General features: G+C 43.4%; 1 protein-coding gene across 2 annotated transcripts; it reads left to right on the top strand.

The window, feature by feature from the left end:
• The first annotated feature begins 228 nt into the window (after window positions 1-228).
• On the top strand, window positions 229-8,991 carry PPIC (peptidylprolyl isomerase C). 2 transcript variants are annotated; one of them, XM_087741528.1, is made up of 5 exons: window positions 229-421; window positions 4,430-4,543; window positions 5,032-5,125; window positions 6,786-6,970; window positions 8,407-8,991. In XM_087741528.1, exons 1-5 carry the CDS (start codon window positions 254-256, stop codon window positions 8,533-8,535), a joined length of 690 nt encoding a protein of 229 aa, XP_087597654.1. In that variant the 5' UTR covers window positions 229-253; the 3' UTR covers window positions 8,536-8,991. The 2 variants fall into 2 exon arrangements, with proteins under 2 accessions (XP_087597654.1, XP_087597655.1); XM_087741529.1 differs by lacking the exon at window positions 4,430-4,543.
• Window positions 8,992-10,433: the final 1,442 nt, after the last annotated feature.

Raw genomic sequence — 10,433 nt, 5'->3', positions numbered from 1 at the left:
CTGGCAGCCCCCGGCACCCAAGAAGTGGGAGAACCCGCTCGGAGGAAAGCCGCGGGGTCTGAAGGCGGCGGCCGCCACCGCACCGCTCCCAGCGCCCACCTCAGCCCCGGTGGGGTCCCCCGCGGCCGCGTTCCTGACAGGCTCCCCGCGCCTCGCTCCTCCCATCCACCCTCCGAAGTTAAGCAGGGCCAGCGCCGGCCGCAACTCGGATGGGTGACCGCCCCGCCGCTCCCCCCGGCGGCCCCCCCGCCACATGGCGCGGGAGGAGCCGCCCGGCGGCGGGCGCAGGCGCCACAGCGCTCGCCTCAGCGCCATGGCCCGCGGGGGGCCGGCGGCCATCCTCGGCACTGTCGCTTGCCTTTGCGTCCTGGCCCCGGCGGCTGAGGGCTTCAAGAAGAGGGGACCCAGCGTGACAGCCAAGGTGACTCTCGCCCGCGGCCGGGGGCGGCTCCGCCGACCGGGAGGCCTCGGCGGCCGCCGGCCTGAGGCGAGTCGGGGTCGGTCGGTCGTGAGGGGGCCGTGGCGTCTCCTCAGCGGGCCCCCAAAGGGGGTGTTTGACCTGCCAGCTCCGCGCCCGGTGTCGGCGGTTCCTGAGAGGCTGGGGGCCGCCTGGCTGCCTTTTACCCCGGTTTTACAGTGTAAAGCTTGTCCCTCGCCGGCTCGCCCCGTCCCGGGCCGGATTCCGGGCAGAAGGGAGGCCCCTGCGGCGGTTTGGGGAGGGCTTGGACAAATGCCTTAACTTTCCCGTTTCATAAGTGTGGTTTTTTTTTGTTTGGTTTTTTTTTTTAACCCCTTTGGGCATGCCCCCTTTCAGTAGGCACTGGCACACCTCAAACTTTCAGTTAGCCTCTGGCTTACAGAAATGGTGACTTCGAAATTCGTAGTTGCATCCTTGCCTCTGCGGTCTCCGCTGTCGCTGTGGGGCTGCGTGGCGGCGTCCGCGCTGCGCTGAGCCGTGGGGCTTCAGCCGCTCTGGGGCTCAGTTGTGCTGGACTTATTTTGTGTCCGTGTCGTGTGTCGTCCCCCGTCCCCCCCCCCCTTTGCTGAAACTCTCGGTGTTGTCATCTGTCATTTTATTACCCCCTTGTTCCCCTCTGCCTCGTCGTTCCTGCCCGCGACAGGCTGGGGCACCTGGTGTGGGTTAAAACCGAACCCTAACGGTGTCGTGCTTCGGAGCGCGCTGCCAGCGGAGCCGTGGCCCAGGAGCCAGCGGGGCTCGGCGTCGCGGGGCTCCTGCGGAGGCCGGGCGGGCTTTGTGCCAGAGGCATGTGCAGTCACTGCCGATGGTGCTGCCCAAGAGGTGGACTTGCAGGCCGTGCTGGCTGGCAGCGGGATGGGGATGCACCTGGGTATCGCAACACGCCAGCATCTCTTCCCAAAAAGTTTTTGCTGGTGTGGGATGTCTAGTCCGGCTTTGGATAAAGTAGGGGTTACATGTTCCTGCCCCCAAGTACCTTTCCACCTACACTCAAGGGCGAGTGCTGGGTTCCTGGTGAAAGATGAAAAAGCGTGACAGGGCAGGGCAGGGCCAGAGCTTCTTCCTCTGGCATGGCCTCAGCTTCCTAAGTCATGGGCTCTGCCTTTGTCTCTGAACTTCATTGCCACCATCGGCCACAACTGTCTACAGTTTCATTGCCATAGACTTCTAGTCCATGAATTTGATTTCTTTTTTGGGGTAAATCTCATAAGCTTTGACCTCCAGATCATCTGCTGGCAATATATTCCAGTTTAATTATGCATAAAGTGCTTTGCTTCTTCAGACCTTCTGTCTGGGATTTCATTTTATGCCTTTTTCTGATTCTTACGTTGTGGGACATTGTGTGACACAGAGAACTGCAGCTGCCAGTTTTTCTTGTCCAAGCCAGTCATAACTTTACAGGGCTCATCAAATAACACCAGTTTTCTCTCTTCCAGCTTGCATGGTTTTATTTAATGTTTCTTCAGATAAAAGGTATTCCAGATCTTTGACCATCTGTGCCGCCCCTCTTCTCTACCTTTTTTAGGTTGGTTTTATCATGCTGCGATAGAGAAGCCAGAATTACATGCAGCACTCAGGGTGTGAATGCACAGTACTGATGTATACCATGGCATAATTGTGGCCATCTCTTGTCCTTATCCATTTTTAATTATTTCTAACATTCATTTTCCTTCTCTGACCTTCACAAGCCCGGAGCCAAGCTTTTCATCACACTGCTCAGGGTGACTCCAGATGTCTTTTCTGAGTGGTAGCCAATTTAGGACCCCTTGTTGTGGCTGTATAGTCCTCTTCCACATGCAGTATTTTGCGTTTACCAGGAGTTCATTTGTCATTATATTACCAGGTCTCTAGGAATCATGAGATCTTTCTTCCACAGTCAACTTTTTTCTTTTTTTTTTTTCCCTCTGAATAATTGAATACTCTTGGCCATTTTTTTTTCATTTTGCTATACGCCATCTTGTCTAAATTATGTATGAATATGTTCATGAGAACCAACCACTCTTACTGGTGCACTCTTTTTCATTTCAGTCTTGAAATACTTACTGCAAATTGTAAATAAGATTAAATATTTATATAAATATTAATAAGACTTCAAATTTATAATATTTATTTTCTTTAAGAGTTTTTGGTGAAGAATCTGGCCAGATGTTTTTGGAGATCTGAGACTGCTGTGTTGACCAGCTCACTAGTTTCTACATGCTTATTGACTTTCCAGAGAACTTGAGGGAATATGCTTAAGAGAACATGGCTTCTTTATGCAAAAATGGCATCTAGGGCTACCAGCTATTTCCATATTTGATTTCCTGGCCAGAAATGTGCACAGACATGTTATGTGGTGCATAATTAGGAAGCACAGAGCTTTCCAGAAATCACCAAGCGTGTAGCATAGGTATGTGGAGTGCTAACAGGAAGCCAGGGACTTAACTGTTTGTTCACAAATGCAGAATAAGCTGAAGCAAGGGTTTTTGGAAGTACTGGGTTTGCTGCTTAGGTGAGCAGCTCTGCCATGAATGAAGCCTTCTGGTTGGGTTAGGTTTACAGTGTATCATGGACTTCTCTCCATGTGGTCTGTGAAAGCATTTGATGTTACTACTATTTGGCGTCATTGTTTGGTAGCCTCAGTTGTGTCACTTGTATATGCTTACGTATTTCAGGCAGTCCTTCTACTAGGACAACATTTCCAAGCAGAATAAGGTGCATTTAGAAAATGTAGGCAGTCAATACCCTTACCTAGATAACCTTAGCAGCAAAATTCAGAGAGATACATTTATAAAACTGTTAAGGAGTTAGTCAAAGTGTGCTGTTAATACTTTGGGAGCCACACATCTAAGAACTATGTTATTCAGCGCCAAGTGCCAAGGAAATGAATGAGGTGTATCAAAAGGAATTTTATTTTCTTTATAGAACTTTTATAGCGTTAGCCAAGAGTTCAACAGTCAAAACCACACGGAAGATCAAGAAACAGTAGAAATGTTTAGTAGGAGAGCGTGAAAGAGGCATTCACATTGGAGAGACTGTGGCCATTTATTATCATTATTAGACTAATTTCTTAGCATTGCAGACAAGTAATATTTGGTTGAGTGCCACAAGGAACAGCAAATACCACATCATAGGAATACACATTGCATTTCCTAGAAGTTGTAATAGTCTTTATGTAACTTTTTCAGAACTTCAAAATGGCTCATTTCCTGACAGCTGTTCCTATTTTCAGTACTTGTTGGAACATTTTTGCACGTTCAAATATGCATTCATATATTCTGAACTACATTAAAATGCTTTATAACTCATTTGCCTTTTTTGAAGTTACTTTTTAGCAACATCTACATTGAAGCTTTTAGGCAATCAGCTGAATAATGTAGCGTGGTTATTTCTCTGTCAGGTTTGAATTCATATTTAGGAAGGCAGCTCCTTGCTTGAGCCATAGGATTTTCTTCCCACTGTTTGTCAATTTAATGAAATTTAGGCTTTCGCCTATACTTAATCACATAGATACTAATGCCTAGAACAGTGAAGATTGTGAGTGGATAGCAAACTGTCGTTTGTGGGTAGTGTCACTACTATGGTTCCTTGTTATTCCACCACGTTGGAATAGCATCATTGTTCTTCCTTACTTTCATATTTCATCTTTTCCGTACAGCTTTGAAGACCTGCATGTCTTGGAAAAATCTTCTTGAACACTACCTTTCAACTTGTGATACAGCAGTCTCACTGAGCCCTTAAAAGCAATAAGAATCAAAATATATAGTCACCAGTTCTCAGACAGTTTTCTGTATGATCTAATTTTGGTAGCTCTGAAAGGATTTTTCTTAAACAGCACCCTCAGGAATTGAAGGATACTATTAATATAGACCAGCCAGAAGCAGTTTTTTACCACCTTATGCTTTCAAATGCTTGGCCTTTCTGTTGCGCTCATGTTTGTATCGCTTTTGTTCTCTTCACGAAAATGTTCAGGTGTTCTTTGATGTGAAGATTGGAGACAAAGATGTTGGCAGAATTGTAATTGGATTGTTTGGAAAAGTTGTCCCAAAGACTGTGGAGAACTTCATTGTGCTGGCAACTGGAGAAGTACGTTTGCGGTTTTCTTCCACTATGTACTCAAGTTTGGATTGGGAAGTAAATATTTGTTTAATGCTGTTTCAGTTGTGAACTGTCGATCTTAATTCAGTGGAGCCTGTGCAAGGGTGGCATCCCCAAGGCTGTGCACTGGTGTGTGTCTTCTCAGGTCCGTGGGGCTTGATTCACAAGATGCAATTATGAGATGTTGGATATCGCCACCTCAATCTGTCCCTGCTGTGCAGATCTAGCCTGTAGAGGTACTGTGGTCAGACACCAGTCAAATAGACAATGGCTTTGATCACCTGAAAAATACCTGCTTTCTGGCAGTGCAGCCCAGCTGCATTCACCTGCATCTCAGTTTAATTTGTTTCTTGCCAGTATTTGTCTCCGGTGGTGGTATAGTCTGTGAAATCTGGCCATTCACTAAATGCGTATTTCCATATGACTGTATAGAACTGGAGGTTATATTCATTTAAAGAATTATTTCATTTTCTTAGAGAGGATATGGATACAAAGGAAGTAAATTTCATCGTGTGATCAAAGACTTCATGATTCAAGGAGGAGACTTTACAGCTGGAGATGGATCAGGAGGTAACATGCTTCGTATCTTTCAGGTTCCCTTTCCTTTCTTTGAATGTCTGCTGAAAACATGGGCAAAACAGCATATTCCCTCATTCTTTCAGCTCACATAAATGAAAAAAAAAACACGTTTGTTTTAGAGCATCTAGTACTTTTCCAAGCATCTTGGAACATAAGCTGCAATTGTTTGGATTACCTGATTATAAGTATGTGTAGAGCTTCCTTTGTCCTCAATTTTTGCAGATAGCTCTTTTCTGTCTGTGACTTGTCCCCACTCAAAAAGCATGGCTTTGTGTGGTGGGCTGGAGCCACGTGACCAGCTGAGCTGCTCCTACAACCTACTGTCTCCAAAAGATGGATGTCTCTGCCCTTCCCCTGCTCTGGCTTTGCGACAGCGCTCCTTCCCTGGGGCACTCATTGATTGCATGTAAACGTGAACCAGTTCAAGTCATCCAGCAGAAAACTAATCTGTGATGAAACAGTGAAGGCGCGTAGAGGGAAGGCAGGTAGGGAAGGAGTAGGCTGTCCCCTCTGCCCTCAGCTCAGCCAGTTCTGTGGAACCTTCTGAAATGTGCTGTGGGAGGGAATTTCAAAACAGGGGTAGAGGAATTAGAAAATGAGGGTCACGCCCTCTCCTCTTTTTTCTCTTACTAAATTAAAACCATAAACTTACTGATGGTGTGAGTTCTGGCTGTGTCTATCACTTCTCCCTCCTGAGCCTCCAGAAGACCAGTTCAGTCCACTAAGGAGGGCAATCCCAGTGCAGCATCTCTTGCATTGCATGCATTCTGGCTTCTGATTTCTTCTCTTCCTTTACACGCACATTGTTCACGTGCTACAATTTGAACTGCCTGCATACAGTGTTAGTGATTTCCCTGCTGGAACAGAATGGAAAACACACGTTCCTTTTCCTTGCAGCGAACAATGGGAAAGGCTAAAATACCAAAGACGCAGTTTTAGCATTAAAGGTAGGCAGTGTTTGTTTGGCTGCTAATACTGTTTATTGGGGTAGTATCTGGCAGTGCTGGGACCAGTGCCCCCATTGTGCTAGGCACTGTACAAATAAAAATGAGACAGGCAGCCTTTTTTTTTTTCACAGTGATGGTGGTTTAAACAGGACTCACATGTTTTCTCATCTGAACTATTTTAGAAAAATCCTTATGTAATGATTGTACAAATCCACACGGACTCTTTTAAGCTAACTTCCATTGGTCTTCATATATTTCTAAACATGTCTAAAGCAATTTCTTATTAGGAGGAAAAGTTGTAAAAGTGAAGACTAAAATTGTCACAAAACATGGCGGCCTTATTTTTAGCAGCCATAATTATGTAATTTAAATTTGTTGAACAGGGTGAAGTATACTATTTTTCAGTGCTGGATGTAAGCAGGACTTTTGAAGGTACTCAGCTTGCTTGTTAAGTTCAAAGGATAAAGCATCATCAGCTTTAAATATTCTCTTCTTATATGTGGTGTTTTAGCTTTTCTTTTTCTTTACACACAAAATGCTTTTAGTTATGGAATCACTGATGATGGAACAGTGATGGTGCTGTGCTTACTCAATGAATCTTGAAGTCCTGAACTTATACTTTGTTTTTCCCATTTTTGAACAAAAAGGGTTTGTTTTCATTTGATTTTTTTTTTTAAAGTTTGCTTTCTTATATTGTGTCGTAGGAAGAAGCATCTATGGAGAAAGGTTTCCAGATGAGAACTTCAAGCTCAAACACTATGGAATTGGATGGGTTAGCATGGCTAATTCTGGCCCAGACACCAACGGATCCCAGTTCTTCATCAGTGTGACAAAGCCTTCCTGGTTAGATGGAAAACATGTAGTATTTGGCAAAGTCCTTGATGGAATGGTAAGCTACAAGTAGTGGCAAGATACATGCAAGAAAATCTGGACAAATTCTGGCACGTTACATCTGTGTTAGCGTAATTTACACCATTGTGGCTCAAAACAATTGAGTGCTTATCTAATACGTACATGGTAGAAAACAATTGTGAAGAGCCTGGAGCTGGATGATTTAGAACTGAAATAGCAAATGGTGACTGCAGAAATGGAAACTTAAATCATGCCTTTGGCTTTCACAGCTCTTGTTTCGGACCACTAACCACTGAAATCAACACTGACACCTTTGCAGATTACAAATGGAATAAGTTCAGGTCCCCGTTTCACTAACGCTGTTAGCCATGAAATAATTGTATTTCTACAAGCTAAAATGTAATTTTGTAGCATGTGCTAGTTATGGATAACACTTTCACTATTAGGGTTTTTAGAAGCATGTGAATGTAAAGTATACAAACACATATATTCAGAACTGTTTAAAAAAAAAATAATCTACTTAATTCTCTCAAACTGTACACAGCTGCAAAACTGATCAAAGGCCAAATAGAGTTTAAGTTTAAAAATGGGACTTCCAACTGATTATACTTTTAGTAGTCTGGTTTTCCTTTTGAATTATTCCATTTAATTCGTGTTTTGAAATGAATGGGGGAAACAGGAACTGCTGCACTGACCAGTTCTTTGAGGAGTTTGAAAACCTCATCAGAACACTTGCCCCTCACTCCCACATTCATATTGAATTCAATTCTTATGAGCTACAGTAGTAGCTGAAAATTTTTGAGGACAGACTTAGACTAAGTTTTAGTTTAATTAGATTAATGGACAAATATCCAAAGCCAGGTAGTAAATATTCCTAACTGAATTTTGTCCTTTAAAAGTACTACTTTAATTAGTTGCCTAGTGTGAGGCTGGTAGTTTACCTGTACCTGTCTGACTGGAGGGCATGGTACCACCCTTAAAATCTGTGTGTGTGTCTGTGTCTGTGTGTGCTATACTACAGGTAAAAGCAGTCATTAGATTTCTAGAAGCACAGTTACGCTGTACAAATAGAAAAATAAGTACTGCTCATTCTTTATGATCTCTGGAGTCACTTTCTGCTCATAGGCTACAGATAGACCCTGTATGGGCTAGGTTGATCAGCTGAAAGGATATTTTCAGTTGCCCCTTCAAAATATTTTTGTTGGCTGAAGTTTTTATAGAAGGGCAAACAGCCTTCCATGTGCTTCTGTCAACTGTGTGTGGGTTGCAGAGTGGCACAACTGTTAACGTGTGAAAAAAAAAAAAGCATGTGGGAACTCAGCAGGGTAAAGGTCTTTATTTCAGAAGTTGCCTAATAAATAATAATGCTAGGAGCACTTAGTTGTTTACCTGGTACCAGACTTGAGTCACTGGAGTTTCCTTGGATAAACTGAACTCTTTTTTTTCGTTTTCCTTTTTTTTTTTTTTTAACAGTCTGTGGTGCACTCTATAGAACTCCAGCAGACAGATGAACATGACCGGCCCCTTCAAGACTGTGTGATTGTGAACAGTGGCAAAATAGCTGTAAAAGAACCATTTGTAGTTGAAGTAGGTGACTGGTGAAACCAACAGCCAGAATGGAAAGTAAAACTTAATCACTTTTCTTTAAGGCTTGTTTTTGACCGATCTCAACTATCCATTGAGTTTTCTCCTCAAAACATATGAGGCTATATTTACACAATACTTACCATTTGCTAACTACATAGACGATACGACCATTTCTGTAACAGCTTGATGGAACTGTCACTCCTTGAAATTCAAGTCATAGCCGACTAAATCCTAGATCTTGCAGAAAAAGTCTTTCATGAAAAGTTTTAAAGTACTTCTATTTTTTCAAGGGTTGAAATGCAGTCATTTTGTTCTCTTTGGAAATTTTTGCAATATTTGTTTCCGCCTTTTCGACTGAAAATATTTTTCTTTATTCTTCTCTGTAACAGTATCAACATTTTTAAAAATGAAAAAAAAGTAAAATACAGAAGTGTTTTGAATAAATAAACTTTGATTTCAAGTAAATGCTTAATAAAGAGGTTTTTTTTATTCCCCGCTCCCCAAGGCCTTTTTTCTCACCTCAGCTGATTCTGCAAAATACTCAGGGCGTGCTGCTTTCTAGGAACTGAAGTTGTAAGGTTAGAGCAGGGATGGTAAATTTCTCTAATCTTAACATGTCAGATAAAGTCCCTGGTGTCTTTCAAAAAACCACAGTATTCAGATACAATCCTGTAATCCAGAAAGAGCAGCTCTGTCTATTGTTAAATAAGATCGTTAGAAACTGATTAAAACAAAGAGTCCTTGTTTTACAGCAGAGTGAATTTTATAACACCTAGCTAATGTTGTTTATGATAAAGCTCAAATGCTTTTTCTTGCAGTATTGCTATATGTCAGGGATGCAACTTTAGATTCATTATTCTTGTAATGCTTCTTAAATAACTCTTAAGCTGACAGCTTAACCGGTAGCTTTTAAACAAGGTCAGTGTAAGTTACCACTTAGAGACAGCTGTGTTTGTTGGGTTCTTCAATGAGTTACATATTGCTCCACAGGAAAGAGATGCAGATTTTTTTCTCTTGAGTTTCCAGTGTTTCAGAACTGAAGATAGAAGAGCTGATGCCAAGATCTGATGAAGGATTCATCCAGCCACACAGCAGGCAGCACACCACTTCTCTTTGTAGTGCCTAGTTTCCTGAACGGTGTCCTGGAGCCCACGCGAGGTATCCAGACTTGGAGTGGTGCAGGGGAAGAGCGAGTACTACAGCACAGAGCTTGTAGGTGCTTGCTGGCACCCCCCTCGCAAGGAAACGGGAAAATGCTGTGGCAGGGATTTACCTCGGGTCCTCCTGACACATCTTTTGTAGTTGCAGGGGTGCTTCTGCTGGTTCACCATCCACAGTCCTGGGGCCTCTCCTGAGGGTAAATACTGACACTTTTTTCCAGAGACCTGTGAAAGGATTACTGTCCTATTTGAAAGAGAGCTAGAAGAGAACTTGTCGAGGGCCTCTAAATTTGCCTAGTACTAGACAATCAGACTTCCATTTTACTCCCCTTCATTTTTCTTTCTACTAAGTAAAATTCTCTGAAAAGCAGCACTGGGAAGCAGTGTTAGGAAGTAAGAGCAAGAATGCCTCAGACTCTCTTGCCCAAATAGCTTTCCATGAGTAGCTGAAAGCTTTCTGGGAGGGTGATCCAGCAGACAGCATAGAGAGTTCTGCTACCTGAACAAGTGCTGCAGTCACAGGCCTGCCCTTTATACAAGCTCCGGCTTTTCACCATCCCCAAGCAGCTTTAAAGCAGATTTAGTAGTCAGCAGAAGGCAACCCATGCGTCTCCAGGATCAGACTCCTGTTCATGTCTAGCTTTGCCATTACTGCTTTTGTGCAACACTCCCTTCCTCTGATGAGCCTGATGACTTACTGGCTGTTCAATTACACTTAATTTTTTCCCCCAAGACATACACTTTTATAAGCCT

This window comes from Nipponia nippon, unplaced genomic scaffold, assembly GCF_047370975.1.
Source record: "Nipponia nippon isolate SJK-2023a ecotype South Korea unplaced genomic scaffold, ASM4737097v1 scaffold_8, whole genome shotgun sequence".
Classification (NCBI taxonomy): domain Eukaryota; kingdom Metazoa; phylum Chordata; class Aves; order Pelecaniformes; family Threskiornithidae; genus Nipponia; species Nipponia nippon.
Note: the sequence above shows the minus strand (reverse complement) of the source record. Positions and strands in the feature narration are given on the sequence as shown.

Coding starts and splice junctions, on each gene's coding strand:
- PPIC (XM_087741528.1), top strand. CDS start 254: ATGGCGCGGGAGGAGCCGCCCGGCGGCGGGCGCAGGCGCCACAGCGCT. Junction 4,544..5,031: donor TTGTGCTGGCAACTGGAGAA/GTACGTTTGCGG, acceptor TCATTTTCTTAG/AGAGGATATGGATACAAAGG. Junction 5,126..6,785: donor AGCTGGAGATGGATCAGGAG/GTAACATGCTTC, acceptor ATTGTGTCGTAG/GAAGAAGCATCTATGGAGAA.